This window comes from Macaca thibetana, chromosome 3, assembly GCF_024542745.1.
Source record: "Macaca thibetana thibetana isolate TM-01 chromosome 3, ASM2454274v1, whole genome shotgun sequence".
NCBI classification, from domain to species: domain Eukaryota; kingdom Metazoa; phylum Chordata; class Mammalia; order Primates; family Cercopithecidae; genus Macaca; species Macaca thibetana.
In genome coordinates this window covers 138559278-138577923 of record NC_065580.1, presented here as the reverse complement: position 1 = coordinate 138577923, position 18646 = coordinate 138559278, and the positions used below count along the sequence as shown (strand labels likewise).

Sequence of the window (18646 nt, the reverse complement as noted above, 5' to 3'; positions counted from 1 at the left end):
ACCTCAGAGCCACCTCAGGACCACTAGCTCATGACATGGGGCTGCCTCCTGGAATGGCTTAGGGTGCCAGTCCCCCTTGCTACAGCATTGACAAATTCATACCAACATGCCCCGAGAATAGCTTCAAGCTCAACGTGACAGCTAAGACCAGGCAGAAGCAGAGCTCCCATCACTGCCCTACCGGGAGGGCCCAATCATGACTGGCCTTCTGGCCTCTAGCGTCTGAACAGAGCTGGCTGCCTGCTTGCCTTGGAGAAAGGGGCCTGGAAGCTCCCCCCTCCCGTCTCCCATGTCTAGAGTCAAATCCATGGGGGCCAGAGATACAAGATTCTTTGCTAATCTAGAAGTAAGGTGGGCCCAGCCAGACTGACCTTCATCTAAGTTTCCATGTTGGTTCACCATGGAGGTGATAGATCATAGTTGTCCGCAAGGACATGAACCCTACCCTGTTTACACTAGCGGCACAGTAGTGCTTGCTGGACTGTGCTATGTGAGTGCACGGGGCTGGTGGTATAGTCTTCCCCACCCGACACAGTCAGTACTAATTCTGATCTTCTATCACACCACGACCAGATACTGCTTTCTTCTTTTATTGGGAAACAGACACAGGGCGGGAGGCAGTGCGCCACCTCCTGGTGAAAATCAGGATAACAGCGGTCAGAGTCAGAGATGCCACCACAGCCAGGCCTATGCCCAGCAGCAGCACGGAGGTGTCAGCCGGCAAGGCCCACTGCTCTACTTCATAGTCAGCACTCCTGTCCAGGAAGATCAGTGGCCCCACGGTGATATCTGCTTCTTCTGTCACTGTAGAAGGAGAACAAACACCCGGAGGTCATCTTAGTCCCTAACCAGGAATCAGGTTGGAGGTTTATTCTGCCTCAGTGGGCTGAACTAATATGTTGTCTTTTTTGTGTGTGTTAACAAAGTTCATAGACAAAAAAAGACAGCTTTCTCGGCTAGGTGTGATGGCTCATGCCTGTAATCCCAGCACTTTGGGAGGCTGAGGCAGGCAGATCACCTGAGGTCAGATGTTTGAGACCAGCCTGGCCAACATGGCAAGATCCCCATCTCTACTAAAAATAAAGTTAGCTGGGCATGGTGGCACATGCCTGTAGTCTCAGTTACTTGGGAGGCTGAGGCAGACTAGCTTGAACCCGGGAGGCAGAGGTTTCAGTGAGCAGAGATCATGCCACAGTACTCCAGCCTGGGCAATAGAGCGAGACTCCATCGTGAGGGGCAGGGCAGGGGGAAGGAACGTTCTCTCATACAGAGAAAGTAGGTCACCCACAAGAGGGATTTCCCTAGTATATCAGGTCTTTTTTGTAGAGACAGGGTCTTTCTATGTTGCCCAGGCTGGTCAAGAACTCCCAGGCTCAAGTGATTTCTCTAGCCTCAGCCTCCCCAAGTGCTGGGATTGTAGGCATGACCCAGCATTCTGGCCAGATTATTATTTTTTGAGACAGAGTTTTGTTCTTGTTGCCGAGGCTGGAGTACAATGGCACAATCTCGGCTCACCTCAACCTCCACCTCCCAGGCTCAAGCAATTCTCCTGCCTCAGCCTCCCAAGTAGCTGGGATTACAGGCATGCACCACTACGCCCGGCTAATTTTGTATTTTTAGTAGAGATGGGGTTTCTCCATGTTAGTCAGGCTGGTCTCGAACTCCTGACCTCAGGTGACCTGTCTGCCTTGGCCCCTCAAAGTGCTGGAATTACAGGCGTGAACCACTGCGCCCAGCCAGATTATCTTAACAGCTGCTATTTTTCCCCTACATGCCTAATGATGTCTCAGTAGAAGCCTAGGATGACAGCAGAGCTACCCTGGCTGCCACTGAGGTGGTGGGCTGACAGCCCTTCCTGCTTAGCCCCAGGATTTGTGTTAGGGAAAGGTAGCTGCAGGTCTAGGAGCAAACAGCTTTAATGAAGGACAAGGGAAAAGACCATCACCCTGAAATGACAGCAGATACCCTCAACTGAGTAGGGGATGATGAACAGCCTCTTGGCCGTCCTGTGACATACCATGCCTGCGGTTACGAGAAGCAGACCTGGACCACTGGCTCACGACATGGGGCTGCCTCCTGGAATGGCTTGGAGTGCCACAGTCACCCTTGCTACAGCATTGACAGATGTCAGCTGGGCCTTCCACTGGGAACCAGCTGAGTTGAAAGACAAGCAGCTTAGATTTTTGTTGCCTGCAGGAAGCAGTTTGCTGATAATACATTGGGGGAAATAGATAAGGCGTCGCCGATTCAGTTTCTACCCCAGTCATAGGGCACCTGGCCTCCTCACCTGTTGGAAGACTTGCTGAAGGAACAGGCTTTGTTGAGTTCGTCTGGTTCCTGCTCAGCTGGGATGGCCTTCAGGTGGCAGGTGATGTATATCTGCAAAAGGAATAACAGCTATTTCCAGGCTGAGTTCCAAGCTGTGCCTGGGAGTTTAACATGCCAGTTCTCATATAACCCTTAACCCTTTAAAGAGGGAGAAGGGGCCGGGCACAATGACACACATACCTATACTCCCCAGCACTTTGGAAGGCCGAGGCAGGTGGATCACCTGAGGTCAGGAGTTCGAGACCAATCTGGCCAACATGGTGAAACCCCATCTCTACTAAAAATACAAAGTTAGCCAGGCGTGGTCGTGGGTACCTGTAGTCCCAGCTACTTGGGAGGCTGAGGCAGGAGAATCTCTGGAACCTGGGAGGCAGAAGTTGCAGTGAGCCGAGATCATGCCACTGCACTCCAGCCTGGCTGGCAGAGTAAGACTCTGTCTCATAAAATAAAGAGGGGGAAGGAAGAGCCTCATCTCTAAGATGGTCTAAAGGTTCACTTACCCAATGTTAGAGCAAGCAGCAACTAATTTTAGACTGAAATCCACCATTTATCATTCCCCGAATCTTTTCCAAACTTACCCAATCATTGAGCGTGCTTGACCCTGGGCTTCTGAGACAGGGTCTGTCACCCAGGCAGGAGTACAGTAGCATGATCATGACTCACTATAGCCTTGACCTCCCGGGCTCAAGGATCCTCCCACCTCAGCCTCATGAGCAGTTGGAATTATGAGTACACGCCACCACACCTGGCTAATTTTGGATTTTTTGCAGAGATGAGGTTTTGCCATGTTGCCTAAGATGACCTCAAGCTCCTGGGCTCAAGTGATCTGCCCACCTCAGCCTCCCAAAATACTGGGATTACAGGTATGAGCTACTAGTACCCAGCCAATCCTCAGCTTAACTCAGCATTGCTAAACCCCTGCACCCACCCCCAGGTGACTGAGGTGGGTGGTGGACACCTTACTAGCGAACAGCTTAGCTGGGCTCCCGACACTGCCACCTGCCACCTGACTAGTTGACAAGCTACTTTTCTTCAGGGATGTAGTCACTGTATTGCCAGCTACGGCAAGGCCAAGGTGTTTGTGACCCGAGGTCCTTGGGCACATAGAAGCCTTTCAGACCTGCTCCTATGGAGTTTCCATTTCAGACCTAACAGGTTTTGAGACAGAGTCTCACTCTGTCACCCAGGCTGGAGTACAATGGTGCAATCTCAGCTCACTGCAACCTCCACCTCCCAGGTTCAAGGGATCCTCCTGCCTCAGCCTCCCAGGTAGCTGAGACTGTACACACACACCACCATGCCTGTTTTTTTTTTTTTTTGCATTTTCTTGAACTCCTGACTTCATGGTCCACTCGCCTCAGCCTCCCAAAGTGCTGGGATTACAGGTGTGAGCCACTGCGCCTGGCCAGACTTAAGAGTTTGATGGCTCACTCCTTGGGCAAGCTTCTCCGGGCTTTTCTTCCTCGCACACACCTCTGCTATTAGTCAAGCCTAGGTCAGCCTCCTTTTACCTGTAAGGGATATGATGACCAGAAGACTCACCAGGGTGACACCCTGACAGTCCTAGCCTCTGGGACATGTTTACCCACATTTTTAGACAAGTATGAGGGAATGAACCCAATCTGAGCTCCTGCTGGGAGCTGAACGACCCCCTACCCAGGGAATAGTCAACTGCCCTGTAAGCCACCCCTTTTTTTTTTTTTTTTTTTTTGAGATGGAGTCTCACTCTGTAGCCCAGGCTAGAGTACAGTGGTGCAATCTCAGCTCACTGCAGCCTCTACTGCCTGGATTCAAGCGATTCTCTTGCCTCAGCCTCCCAAGTAGATGGAATTACAGGCACCCACCACCACGCCAGGCTAGTTTTTGTATTTGTAGAAGAGATGGGGTTTCACCATATTAGACAGGCTGGTGTTGAACTCCTGGCCTCAAGTGATCCACCTGCCCCGGCCTCACAAAGTACTAGAATTATAGGCGTGAGCCACCGTACTTGGCCAAGCCTTCTCATCTTCGGCTGACATTCCATCCTGCCACTGGGGTTAGGGGCCATTTTGACAGAGCCAGGGCTCAGTCTAGCCTTGGCCCGTCCCCAGGTCAGTTTCCCTTCATATTCCAGGCAGGGCTGAAATTCCTCCCTGCTCAACCTCAGGCAAAGCATGGCAATTCTGCCACCTTCTAGCAGAAGCCCCAGAGCCACAAGCCTCAGTCACCACCTAGTGGCCAAGCATACCAGCAGGGAAACTTGAAACCATGTAAATTCAGACTTTTAGAAACAAGCCAGTTTAGCAGTTCTCCGGCTGCCCATCTTAGCCACCTGCCTCGCAAGTAAGAAGCTTCCAAAGCCCTGTAGTCTGTTCCAGAAAGGAAATGTACTTTCATCCTTAGCTTCTTCCTAGTATGTTTTTCTGGTGCTAACTGGAGTCTAAGATCCCAGGGTAGTACCCCTATAGCGGCCTTTTAGAAGCAGGGTCTAGGCTGGGCATGGTGGCTCACACCTATAATCCCAGCACTTTGGGAGGCCACGGTGGGTGGATCACCTGAGGTCAGGAGTTTGAGACCAGCCTGGCCAACATGGTGAAACCCCATCTCTACTAAAAATATATATATATACACAAAAATTAGCTGGGCATGGTGGCGGGTACCTATAGTCCCAGCTACTTGGGAGGCTGGGGCAGGAGAATTGAACCCGGGAGATGGGAAGTTGCAGTGAGCTGAGATCGCGCCATTACACTCTAGCCTGGGCAGCAAGAGTGAAATTCTACCTCAAAAAAAAAAAAAAAAAAAAAAGTTGGGTGTGGTGGCTCATGCCTATAATCCCAGCCCTTGGGGCAGCTGAGGCAGGTGGATCACCTGAGGTCAGGAGTTTAAGACCAGCCTGACCAACATGGCGAAACCCCATCTCTACTAAAAATACAAAAATTAGTCAGGCGTGGTGGTAGGCACCTATAATTCCAACTACTAGGGAGGCTGAGGCAAGAGAATCACTTGAATTGGGAAGTAGAGGTTGCAGTGAACCGAGATTACGCCATTGCACTCCAGCCTGGGTGACAGAGCAAGACTGTTTGAAAAAAAAAAAGCACAGGGTCTTGCTCTGTTGAGGGCAATGGCACCATCATAGCTCACTGCAGCCTTAAACGCATGAACTCTGATCCTCCCACCTCCACCTCCCAAGGTGCTGGGATTACAGATGTGAACCACCGTACCCAGCTACCCTATGGCTCTGAAATAGGGTTGCTCCTTTGCACCATGGGACATAGTCTACTGAGGCATCATCAATCCTACCTTTGAAGGGGAACCCTCCAAGGGCTCAGACTATCTTCCATTAAACAGCACTGTTCTCTGGTCTTAGTCACCCCTCAATCCCGAGATTGAGAAACCACCTCAGTCTATACCCACGCTGACCGCTACCACCTGGATAAAACCTTCTCCCCAATCTTCCTCCCAAATGGGCCACATCTGAAGTCAATCTTGACTTCCTCCCACAACCAGGATCCTCTCCCCTAAGGAGCTATTGGTCACTGATCCGAGGACCAGGACTCTTAGCAAATCTGCCCTCCTGTATCCCCAACCCCACTGAAGCAGGGCCTACCACCGAGAGCTTCAGGCCATCTCATCAATATAAGATGCTTTTCCCTTTTGCTACCCTAGTGACCCGTGTTGATCTTTCTCTTTCCACAAGGCAGCTGCTGGAAGAGGTAAAGTGGCATCGATGTGATCTTTGATGAATTTCTACTTTGTCCCTTAATGCCACCCTGACGTATGAGCCTCTGCTTCAGAGGTCTGCAAGCCTGGCTGTGTATTAGAGTCACCTGGGAGCTTAAGTGGCTTTTGATGCATTTCCAAGTAGAATAAGGTAGATTAGTAGATGGAGGATAATACTAAAATGCTAGTAGGCTGGGTGCAGTGGCTCACACCTGTAATCCCAGCACTTTGGGAGGCCGAGGTGGGTGGATCATTTGAGATTGGGAGTTTAAGACCAACCTGGCCAATATGGTGAAACCGTCTCTACTAAAAACACAAAAGTTAGGTACGCAGTAGTGGCACAGGCCTATAATCTCAGCTACTTGGGAGGCTAAGGCAGGAGAATCACTTGAGCCTGGGAGGCGGAGGTTGCGGTGAGCCAAGATTATGCCACTGTACTCCAGCCTGGGTGACAGAGTGAGACCCTCAAAAAAAAAAAAAAAAAAAAGCTGGGCGCAGTGGCTCACGCCTGTAATCCCAGCACTTCAGGAGGCTGAGGCGGGTGGAAAATGAGGTCAGGAGTTTGAGACCAGCCTGGCCAAGATGGTGAAACCCCATCTCTACTAAAAAATACAAGGATTAGCCGAGCATGGTGGCAGGCACCTATAATCCCAGTTACTTGGGAGGCTGAGGCAGGAGAATTGCTTGCACCTGGAGGCAGAGGTTGCAGTGAGCAAAGACCATAACATTGCATTCCAGCTTGGGTGACAGAGTGAGACTGTCTCAAAAAAAAAAAAAAAAAAAAAAAAAAAACACACACACACACACAAAAAAAAAAAACACACACAAACAAAAACAAAAATGCTAGTGGTAGAACCTAGATGGTGTACACATTGAAGTTGGTAGTTTTACAGCAAACACCCATGAAGATTTTGGTAATAGAATGTTACAAAAATGTGACACCAGGCCCTACCCCGATAGTGAAGGTATGAGACTCTCTACAATCAGTATTTTTACAGCCTCTCCAGATGATTAGTATAGAGCCAGCATTGGAAACCCCTGCTTTAATCACTTCCTAACCACCTATTCTAAGCTCACAGCCCCGCCTCTCATCTCAGTGAGCTTGTTTAAAAGCTACTTGAGGCTGGGCATGGTGACTCACGCCTGTAATCTCAGCACTTTGGGAGGCCAAGGTGGGTGGATCACGAGGTCAGGAGCTCAAGACCAGCCTGGCCAACGTGGTGAAACCCCGTCCCTATTAAAAATATAAAAATTAGCTGGGCATGATGGCGGGCACCTATAGTTCCCAGCTACTTGGGAGGCTGAGGCAGGAGAATTGCTTGAACCTAGGAGGTGGAGGTTGCAGTGAGCTGAGACCGTGCCATTACATTCCAGCCTAAACTGTAGAGCGAGCCTCCAACTAAAAAATAAATAAAAGCTACTTGAAGCTGGGCACAGTGGCTCATGCCTGTAATTCCAGCACTTTGGGAGACCAAGACAGGTGGATCACCTGAGGTCGGGAGTTTGGGACCAGCCTGGACAACATGGTGAAATCTTGTCTCTATTAAAAATACAGGCCGGGCGCGGTGGCTCAAGCCTGTAATCCCAGCACTTTGGGAGGCCGAGGCGGGTGGATCACGAGGTCAGGAGATCGAGACTATCCTGGCTAACATGGTGAAACCCCGTCTCTACTAAAAATACAAAAAACTAGCCGGGCGTGGTGGCGGGTGCCTGTAGTTCCAGCTACTTGGGAGGCTGAGGCGGGAGAATGGCGTGAACCCGGGAGGCGGAGCTTGCAGTGAGCCGAGATCACGCCACTGCACTCCAGCCTGGGAGACACAGCGAGACTCCGTCTCAAAAAAAAAAAAAAAAAAAAAAAAAATACAAAAATATTAGCTGGGCACGGTGGCGGGTACCTGTACTCCCCACTACTTGCGAAACTGAGGCAGGAGAATCACTTGAACCCCGGAGGCAGTGAGCTGAGATGGCACCACTATACTCAAGCCTGGGCATGACAGAACAAGACTCCATCTCAAAAAAATAAAAGCCACCTGAGGGCTGGGTACAGTGGTTTATGCCTGTAATCCCAGCACTTTGGGAAGCTGAGGGAGGAGGACTGTTTGAGGCCAGGAACTGAAGACCAGCCTCATCAATAGAGCTACATCCCGTCTCCACAAGATAACTTAGTTGGACATGGTAGCATGTGGCTGTAGCTCATCTTAGCTACTCAGGAGGCTGAGGTGAGAGGATGGCTTGAGCCCAGGAGGTCGAGGTTGCCCTGCACTGCAGACTAGGCATAGGAAGCCTCTTTCCGCAGAGGGCAAAAGACCCATGATTTGATTTTTACTTCTAACCACCTACCATTACTTCCTGGCTAGATGTCGGTCCTTGAACCTGTACTTCCTACCACATCCCTCCCCACCTCAGCCAGAGGCAGTTCCCATCTTTATTCCTTCCTTCTCCTTCCCTCTTAGTGTCAATTGGAACTTTCTAGTTTAGGTTCTCAAGGAGAGGCCCCAGACCGGCAGAACCAACACTTAAGAATGCAGATTCAGCCGGGCGCGGTGGCTCACGCCTGTAATCCCAGCACTTTGGGAGGCCGAGACGGGTGGATCACGAGGTCAGGAGATCGAGACCATCCTGGCTAACACGGTGAAACCCCGTCTCTACTAAAAAATACAAAAAACTAGCCGGGCGAGGTGGCGGGTGCCTGTAGTCCCAGCTACTCGGAGGCTGAGGCAGGAGAATGGCGGGAACCTGGGAGGCGGAGCTTGCAGTGAGCTGAGATCCGGCCACTGCACTCCAGCCTGGGCGACAGAGCGAGACTCCATCTCAAAAAAAAAAAAAAAAAAAAAAGAATGCAGATTCTATTTATGTATTTATTTAGAGATGGAGTCTCGCTCTGTTGCCCAGGCTGCAGTGCAGTGGCACAATCTCAGCTCACTGCAAGCTCTGCCTCCCGGGTTCACACCATTCTCCTGCCTCAGCCTCCCAAGTAGCTGGGACTACAGGCGCCCACCACCATGCCCGGCTAATTTTTTTTATTTTTAGCAGAGATGGGGTTTCACCGTGTTAGCCAGGATGGTCTCGATCTCCTGACCTCGTGATCCGCCCGACTCGGCCTCCCAAAGTGCTGGGATTACAGGTGTGAACAGCCGTGCCTGGCCAAGAATGCAGATTCTAGGCCTCACTCAACCACCTGAAACAAACCCTGGGTTGGGGCCCAGTCTCAGTTTCAACGAGCTCTCCAGGTGAGGATGATGCCTTCAGAATCGGCCTAGCCTAGATCAAGTTCAAGAGGCCACCCTGCCTAGTAAGTTCACACTGGCCTTCTTTGAACCTGGAGAAAGCCCTCCAGGAAAACTAACGCCTGCTTTTTTTTTTTTTTTTTTTTTTTTTTTTTGGAGACAGTCTCACTGTTACTCAGGCTGGAGGTTCAGTGGCACAATCTCTGGTCACTGCAACCTCCACCTCCCAGGTTTAAGCTATTCTCCTGCCTCAGCCTCCCAGGTAGCTAGGATTACAGGTACCCACCACCACGCCCAGCTAATTTTTTTGTATTTTTAGTAGAGTCCGGGTTTCACTGTGTTGGCCAGGCTGGTCTTGAACTCCTGACCTCAAGTGATCCACCCCCTCTCGGCCTCCCAAACTATTGGGATTACAGGCATGAGCCACTGTGCCTGGCCTCTACCTCTTAAGGCTTCATATTGTTCATTCTTATACTTGAAAGCCTCACTAAAGCTCATGGCTTTACGTGTAAGTTTCAGTTACTGGACAGAGCTCTAAGTCATTTGCTTAAGGGTAGAGCTGGTGAGCAACCCTACTCAGTAGGATATGAAGGTTGCAAGTTCAGCCTTCTTCCAGACTGTTAAAGCTCTTACCATGTTTCTGGAGTCATTAGCAAAGTGGAAGACATCCACTGTGAACTGGAGTGTATCTGGCCCGGGTCGAGGAACTTTGAAAGCAGAAGAGGCATCAGTGAGACCATCGACAAGACAGCTTGGAAGAGAACAGAATGGTGTTAAAACCAGACAGGTGGGCCAGGCACGGTGACTCACGTGCATAATCCCAGCACTTTGGGAGGCTAAGGTGGGCGGATCACTTGAGGTCAGGAGTTCAAGACCAGCCTGGCCAACATGGTGAAACCCTGTCTCTACTAAAAACACAAAGATTAGCCGGGTGTGGTGATGGGCACTTGTAATTCCCAGCTACTTGGGGAGGCTGAGGCAGGAGAATCACTTAAACCCAGGAGGCAGAGGTTGCAGTGGGCAAAGATCAAGCCTCTGTATTACAGCCTAGGCTACAGAGTGAGACTGTCTCAAAAAGCCAAACAGGTGGCTCTAGGGTCATCTTGCTAGGAAGGTTCTCTAGGCAGGGAGTCCAGTGCTCACCCATGGAAGTCCACGATGGTGTGATAAGGGGAGGCATTCTGGTCTGGTGTTGGTGTGGCCACGCAGTGGTCCACAAACAACCGCAGTGGCACGTGGCTGCCAGTGTGGATTTCTGCCTGGAGGTGGGCTGCATCTCCCAGGTGGAAGGTAGGGGACCTCTTCTCAGCGTTCCAGTTCTCTGAAAGACACAGCCAGCTGGGCATGGTTGGCTCACGCCTGTAATCCCAGCACCTTGGGAGGCTGAGGCAGGTGGATTACCTGAGGTCAGGAGTTCGAGACCATCCTGGCCAAAGTGGCAAAACCCCATCTCTACTAAAAATAGTCAAGTTAGCTGGGTGTGGCATCACAAGCCTGTAATCCCAGCTACTCAGGAGGCTGAGGCAGGAGAATCTTTGAACCCCAGGAGGTAGAGACTGCAGTGAGCTAAGATAGCACCATTGCACTCTAGCCTGGAGGTCAGAGCAAGACTCCGTCTCAAAAACAAAAAAAAAAAAACAAAGACACAGCCAAGGGCAGGGGTTTGAGATGGCCCAGGGCTTTACACTGCTGTCCCACCCAGCCTTCTCTTACCCTCCATCAGACGCAGAGAGAAAGTCAGCTTCTCCTCCGAGAATACCGTGGTCCTGAAGGGCAACCAGGTGGGCAGGATGGCCTGGCTGCTCACATTGCCCTGCCTGAGAGAAGAACAGCAGCTGTGCACACCAGCCTCAGGTCACTCACCTGGGCCCCCACTGATGGGGAATATCTCACTGCTACCCCACTACAGGATCACCAGCTATGGCCCAGCCAGGTAGCTGGTGCAAGATGGCTGAACAGACACCTTGAGCCTGAGGCTGCCCCCACACCCTCCTGAACTTCTGCACCTGTGAGTGGCCCAGCCCTCCTAACTGATGCTATGATGCTATCTGGGCTGCTGAAGACAGACACAGCTGAAACTAGGAGTTTGGTTTCTAGACTGAGATCTGCTCCTTCTTGAGCCCTGGACCTGAGTGCAGTAGCTCGAGCCTGTAATCCCAGTACTCTGGGAGGTGGAGACAGGAGGATTGCTTGAGGCTAGGAGTTTGGGAGCAGCCTGGACAACATAGCGAGACTCTCTATAAAAAAAAAGAAAAGATAGCTAGGCACAGTAGTGTATACCTGTAGTCCCAGCTACTCTGGAGGCTGAGATGGGAGGACTGCATGAGCCCAGGAGGTCAAGGCTGCAGTGAACTATGATGGCACCCACCGCACTCCAGCCTGGGTGGCAGATTAAGACTTTAAAAAACAAAAAACCAAAAAGCCACCACACATACTTTAGCCCTAGAGGTTCAGGTTTGGGGTCTGATAGCAGGCCCTGCACAGTACTCCACAGGATGCTTGAGAGGGGAATCAGTTAAGGCCATCCTTTAGAGATCAAAGATAGGCCCGTAGGGTCTTGAGATGCTACGGAGAACCTGAACCCGCACCAGTGACTGGGAAGTCCATGGAAGCAGGTCTGGGTATCTGCAGATACCTCTGCTGACCCCACAGGATCTGCTGGGAGAAGCTATTCCAAGCAACGGATGCATCTATTGATAACTAGACTCAGGTATCTGGAGCCAGGTTAAAGCATCCCAGCCTGCAGCCAATGGATCAGGTGAGCCGCCATCCTCAGAGGCCAGGCCCAGACAAAGCTACTCTGAAGTCAGAGACTTCCATGGTCACAGGAGGGCTTCAGTCCCTCCCACAGGCTGGGCGGCCTGCCCTTGATTCTTCCATCTCCACTACCCACATAGACACCAAGCTCCTCCAGTTGCTCTTAGCTCCTCCCAGTCAGCCTCTACAGCCCCTGCAACCATGGGTCAGGCCTCATCGAATTCGGTTTTCCAGCCTCCCGGCTGGTTCTCACTGGTTCCCACTTGTCTTCTGCACCAGCCACCAGGTGACCCTGGGTAGAGATTCAGTCCTCACCCATTCCAGGAGAGGCACCTGTGGTGAGGCTGGTGAGCCCATCTATCTGGCTCCCTCATTTCCCTAGTCCCTGGGCTCCAGCCCCTAGGCTACATGTCACCTACTAGGGGCACACTGCCCTCCCATGGGGTATGTGGCCACATGGCTCTGTCCAGGCTATCTCAGCCTCAAGGTCCCACTCCAGGATCCTGTTCTAGGATAACCCCTACCATGACTCCTCCCAGGGGCATGGCTCATCCCTCATGTCCTGACTGGTATCAGCTCCCTACCCACTTCACTCTAGCATTTTCTTTTTGAGATGGAGTCTTGCTCTGTTGCCCAGGCTGGAGTACAATGATGCCATCTCAGCTCACTGCAACCTCTGCCTCCTGGGTTCAAACGATTCTCCTGCCTTAGCCTCCTGAGTAGCTGGGATTACAGGCACGCACTACCACACTCAGCCAATTTTTTTGTATTTTCAGTAGAGATGGGTTTCACCATATTGGCCAGGCTGGTCTCGAACTCCCGACCTCGTGAACTGCTCACCTTGGCCTCCCAAAGGGCTGGTATTACAGGCCTGAGCCACTGCATCCAGCAGCATCATCTTATACCCACTCCCACACTGGTTCAACGGCAGGGACAAAGTACCCTGCACCCCATGCTGAGGCCAGCACAGGACCCAGCGTGGTCCTTGGGAGCCACAGTTTCTCTTCCCACTTCAGAGCCTGAGTTCACAAGCACGTGCTTGATGCCAGGGCCCCGAGGACCACAGAAGAGTAGGCCACCACCGCCCAGGTCAGATTCTAGAACCCAGCCTAGCACTATTATTTTTTTGAGATGGAATATCGCTTTGTTGCCCAGGATGGAGTACAGTGGTGCAATCTCGGCTCACTGCAGCCTCTGCCTCCTGGGGTCAAGCAATTCTCCTGCCTCAGCCTCCAGAGTAGCTGGGATTACAGGTACCCGGCTAATTTCTGTGTTTTAAGTAGAGATGGGGTTTCACCACGTTGGCCAGATTAGTCTTGAACTCCTGACCTCAAGTGATCCACCTGTGTCAGCATCCCAAAGTGCTGGGATTACAGGCGTGAGCCACTGCACCTGGCCCCAGCCTAGCGCTATTGGAAGGCCATTTCTGAACCCTTAAGGAGGGCCCAGGCTGGCATAGTACCATCCCTGGGGCTGGGCAGCTCTGCAGCTTCCACTAAGCTGCAGTCAGGCTCCTGATGCTCTTCTGGGACTAGAACTAGACTCAGCAAGACCCCCAATCCCGCCCAGGGCAGTAACCACAGCTGCAAATGCTTCCATAGATAATTCTAATAGCCATGCTGCAAGCTGCCGCCAATAGCCAGCCCACTTGCCTGCAGCCACACCCAAGGTGCTTTTGCACCAGGGGCCATGAGTCAGTCCCACACTGACCTGGGGTAGCGGCACTCAATGGGAATCTCTGCACGGTTAGTCCTCACGATGGACAGGTTTCCCACAGGGCGGGGGTTGTGGAGCAGGAAGGTGCTGTACACCAGGGCATCGTCAGTCACCTGGAGGAAAGGTGAGAGGTTAACGCTACTGGCATCACCTGCCTGGGTGTACCCAAGTCATAGATAAGTACACAGGGAGGGCAGCCCACAGGGGGACAGAGAGACCACAGGGTCAAGGCCAGGTGCGGTGACTCACACCTGTAACCCCAGCACTTTGGGAGGCCAAGGATTGCTTGAGGCCAGGAGTTCGAAACTGGCCTGGGCAACATAGCAAGACCCCATCTCCAAAAAAGAACACAGGCTCTGCCACTGGTCAGTAAAGAGGCAAGACAGGTACTGTCTTTGTACCTCAGAATCTACTTCTGACACATTGACACCACCTCAGGCAGCCTGGATCAACCACATGGCAGATACCATGCAGCAGCCAAGCAATCGAAGCATCAGGATACATGTTTCCCTTCTGACACTCCCCCTCCACACCCCCCAGTACATACAGTTTCCTCTTTGAGAGGCCAAGGGCTAAGATAGCCCCCAGGAAGGAGCCAGGAAGTACCCAGCTGTTAACACTTATCAGCTTCTGGCCGGGTGCTATGGCTCACACCTGTAATCCCAGCACTTTGGGAGGCTGAGGCGGGGAGATCACCTGAGATCAGGAGTTCAAGACCAGCCTGACCAACATGGTGAAACCCCATCTTGACTAAAAATACAAAATTAACTGGGCATGATGGCACATGCCGGTGATCCCAGCTACTCGGGAGGCTGAGGCAGAAGAATCGCTTGAACTCGGAAGGCAGAGGTTGCAGTGAGCCGGGATTGTGCCATTGCACTCCAGCCTGGGCAACAAGAGCAAAATTGTCTCAAAACAAAAAACAAACATCAGCTTCTAACCTATTCAAGCCCATTTCACATAAGATGGGGGAGACTGGTTCAGAGGTTGCCTGAGGCAGGAAGCGCACAGGTGAGTGCTACTGGGGAAATTTGCATCGTCCAATAGGGCTGCAGAAGGCAGGGCCTGCCTGGGAGATAGTTTTACAGCAAACACCTATGTTTGAAGATGTTGCTAGAATATTAGAAAAATGTGACACCAGGCCCTACCCCACTAGAATGAAGGTATGAGATTCTCTTCGAGAATCAGTATTTTTACAACCTTTCCAGGTGATTAGCATAGAGTCAGCATTGGAAACCCCTCCTTTAGTCACTTCCTAACCACCTTTTTTTTTTTTTTGAGATGGAGTCTTGCTCTGTCAGCCAGGCTGGAGTGCAGTGGCATGAACTCAGCTCACTGCAACCTCCGTCTCCCAGGTTCAAGCAATTCTCCTGCTTTAACCTCTGAGTAGCTGGAATTACAGGCACGTGCCACCATGCCCAGTTTAAAATAAAAAAAAAAAAAGATACAGGGTTTCACCATGTTAGCCAGGCTGGTCTCGAACTCGTGGTCTCAGGTGATCCACCCGCCTCAGCCTTCCAAAGTGCTGGGATTACAGGTGTGAGCCACCGTGACCAACCCCTAGCCACCTATTCTAAGCTCACTATCCCCACCTCTCATCTCAGGGAGCTTGTTTAAAAACTACTTGAGGGCTGGGTGCAGTGGCTCACGCCTGTAATCCCAGCACTTTGGGAGGGATGAGGATTGCTTGAGGCCAGGAAGTCAAGACCAGCCTAGGCAATAGAGCTAGACCCCATCTCTACAAAAAGATAACTTGGCTGGGCAGTGGCATATGCCCGTAGTCCGTCCCAGCTATTCAGGAGGCTGAGGCAGGAGGATGGCTTGAGCCTAGGAGGTCAAGGTTGCCCAAGAGCCCAGGTGGCTGCCTGGCCCTGACCCAACTAACTCGATCTTCAGGGAACAGTCTTAGACCTTATTAGCAGATGCCCCAGCACAGACAGAACCAGCATAGTTCGTGGAGCCCCTTATTCACAAGTTATTACCATTTCAGGGCAGGAGGGCATTCAATTAAGCACTGAGCCCCACAGAACTGCACAGGCTGTATACCTGGGAAGCTGGTCTTGGCTGTAATTTTTTTTTTTTTTGAGATGGAGTCTCGCTCTGTTGCCCAGGCTGGAGTGCAGTGGCACGATCTTAGCTCACTGTAACCTCCGCCTCCCGGGTTCAAGCATTTCTCTGCCTCAGCCTCCTGAGTAGCTGGGATTACAGGTGCTCGCCCCTAACTTTTTTGTATTTTTAGTCGAGATGGGGTTTCACCATCTTGACCAGGCTGGTCTTGAACTCCTGACCTCGTGATCCGCCCACCTCGGCCTCCCAAAGTGCTGGGATTACAGGCGTCAGCTGCAGGTGATTCTTACCGGGCAGAACTGGGAACCACCACATCAGAGGAAGGAATTTGCAGGCTTTGCTCCTCATTGCAGTCACCTGAGATCCTTAATACCCACAGCTGGTCCCACACCCTTTTTATTTTAGCAGCCTGGACATCAGGATTTTTAGAAGCTCCACAGGTGGGTTTTTTTTTTTTTTTTTTTTTTTTTTTTTTTTTTTTTTAAATAAAAGAGGGTCTTGCTCTGCCTCCAGGCTGGGATGCAGTGGCACAATCGTAGCTCACTGCAACCTCCAAATCATGGGCTTAAGCAATCCTCCCGCTTCAGCCTCCCAAGTAGCTGAGACTACAGACAGGCACCACCACACCCTGTTTGTGTGTGTGTGTTTTTTTTTTTTTGGTAGAGAAGCGGGTCTCATTATGTTGCCCAGGGTGGCCTTAAACCCCTGGGCTCAAGCGATCCTCCCATCTCAGTCTCCCAAGGTGCTGGGATTATAGGCACCATTGCACCCCAGCCTGGGCAATAAAAGCAAAACCGTCTCAAAAAACAAAAACAGCTGGGCGCGGTGGCTCACGTCTGTAATCCCAGCACTTTGGGAGGCTGAGGCAAGTGGATCACAAGGTCAGGAGATCGAGACCATCCTGGCTAGCATGGTGAAACTCCATCTGTACTAAAAATACAAAAAAATAGCCGGACATGGTGGTGGGCACCTGTAGTCCCAGCTACTCGGGAGGCTGAGGCAGGAGAATGGCGTGAACCCAGGAGGCGGAGCTTGCAGTGAGCCGAGATTGTGCCACTGCACTCCAGCCTGGGCGACAGAGCGAGACTCCGTCTTAAAAAAAAAAACACACCCACACACACAAACAAATACCACTTATCAGCTTCTAACCTATTCAAGCCCATTTCACAGAAGGTAGGGGAGCCAGGCGCGTGGCTCCCCAAGTAAATCTAAGACCTGTTTGTGAGCCTCTAAACTAGAATAATTCCTCAACTCCTGAAGCTCTCTCTGGCCTCCCTCCCCAGGAAAACAAGGGCCCCCGAGTCCTCAAAGAGAGCCCAGAAGACCACACTTAAGACCAGAGCTCTGGCCGGAGGACTCCAGGGGCTGGACGTGCCCCCAACCCAGGCAAGCTATTGAAAAGGAGGAGCCAGGTTCCCCTGAGGCGGGAGAGGACAGGCCCTCCATGGGGCAACAGGAACTTGGTCCAGATCAGGGTTCAGCTGGGGAGCTGCCCTGCCGTAAGGCCTCTCCTTGCAGCCTCTTTCCCCACCGGCCAGGGGAAGGGAGGTCTGGCCTGGATTTCTTGGTCTTTTCCTGCATGTACCTCGGGTTAAGCCCTCCCCCCTTGAAGCTGCCCCCAGGGACCCACTGGAGCTTTATAAGGTCTTCAACACCAAGGTTATGATGCCCCCGCCCCCACACCACTTATCTACGTGGGATTTTATTTTATTTTTTGAGCCAGAGTCTCGCTCTGTTGCCCAGCCTGGAGTGCAGTGGCACAATCTCAGCTCACTGCAACCTCTGCCTCCTAGGTTTGAGTGATTCACCTGCCTCAGCCTTCCGAGTAGCTGGGATTACAGGCACGCACCACTGTGCCTGGCTAATTTTTGTATTATTAGTAGAGACGGGGTTTCACCATGTTGGCCAGGCTGGTCTCAAACTCCTCAGCCTCCCAAAGTGCTGGGATTACAGGCGTGAGCCACCATACCAGGCCCCAGTTAGTTTCTTTGAAAGCTTTTAAGAGACAGGGGTCTACACTATGTTACCCAGGCTGGCCTCAAACTCCTGGCCTCAAGTGATCCGCCAGCCTTGGCCTCCCATAGTGCTGGGATTACAGGCATAAGCCACTGCACCTGGCCCACTTGGTGCTTTTAAGATAATACTTTGGGTCTCTTCAGAATGAGTTTCTAATGCTCCAAGCGTTAGAAACAGCCCCTTAGGCTACTCACAGGGCTGCCCTATCACGCATGCCTGTGTGTCACAAACCCACCTGAGTCAGAGTGGCGTGGCTTGGGCCAGCCCGAAGTGCACTGCCACCTCTGGCTCCACCCCACCTACCCAGTGTTGGCAATCAGAGGCAGGAGCTGCCCTAGGCGCCGGTGCCCTCAGCGCCCAGCTTCAGGCCTCAACTGGGCCACCTCCCCACCTACAAATGAGAGGGATCCACCCAACCCCACCTCTCACTGCCTGTGGCCAGACTCCCCATCCCCGGCTGCCTCGAACATCCTCCCACCAAAGTCGGGGCCGCCAGCCTCTCTACCTGCATGCTGCTGCCACACTCGTGGAGTCCAACCTCAAACCTGACCACATCCTCGGTGTCCATGGAGACCAGAGGCTCACAGGCCTCCGGGCCCAAGGTGAGGTCAGCAGCCCTGATGAGCTTCCCAGTGCCAAAAAGGTCTTTGCTGACCGTGACCAGCAGGGTGGCCTCCCGACACTCCACCAGTACGGGCTGTACGGACGTCTCAGCACGACTGGCTCCACCCTGCAAGAGCCAGAAGGGTTGGGGGTAGCACAGCTCGGTACTACCCCAGAGCAGAAGGCAGATAAAGAGCCTATAGCTCAGCTCCATGGCGCCTGCAGAGCAGTGG

General features: G+C 52.0%; 2 protein-coding genes across 2 annotated transcripts in view; one reads left to right on the top strand and one right to left on the bottom strand.

Moving 5' to 3' along the window:
• TMEM120A (transmembrane protein 120A) overlaps window positions 1-18646 on the top strand; it is a 436474-nt gene that overhangs the window by 82404 nt on the left and 335424 nt on the right. The window lies entirely within an intron of this gene.
• Window positions 578-18642, bottom strand: ZP3 (zona pellucida glycoprotein 3). The gene is made up of 8 exons (XM_050783738.1): window positions 18316-18642; window positions 13722-13840; window positions 10968-11071; window positions 10398-10575; window positions 9888-10005; window positions 2288-2379; window positions 2018-2154; window positions 578-804 (listed from the first exon to the last, which is right to left on the bottom strand). The coding sequence occupies exons 1-8, from the start codon at window positions 18625-18627 to the stop codon at window positions 590-592; spliced, it is 1275 nt and encodes a 424-aa protein (XP_050639695.1). The 5' UTR covers window positions 18628-18642; the 3' UTR covers window positions 578-589.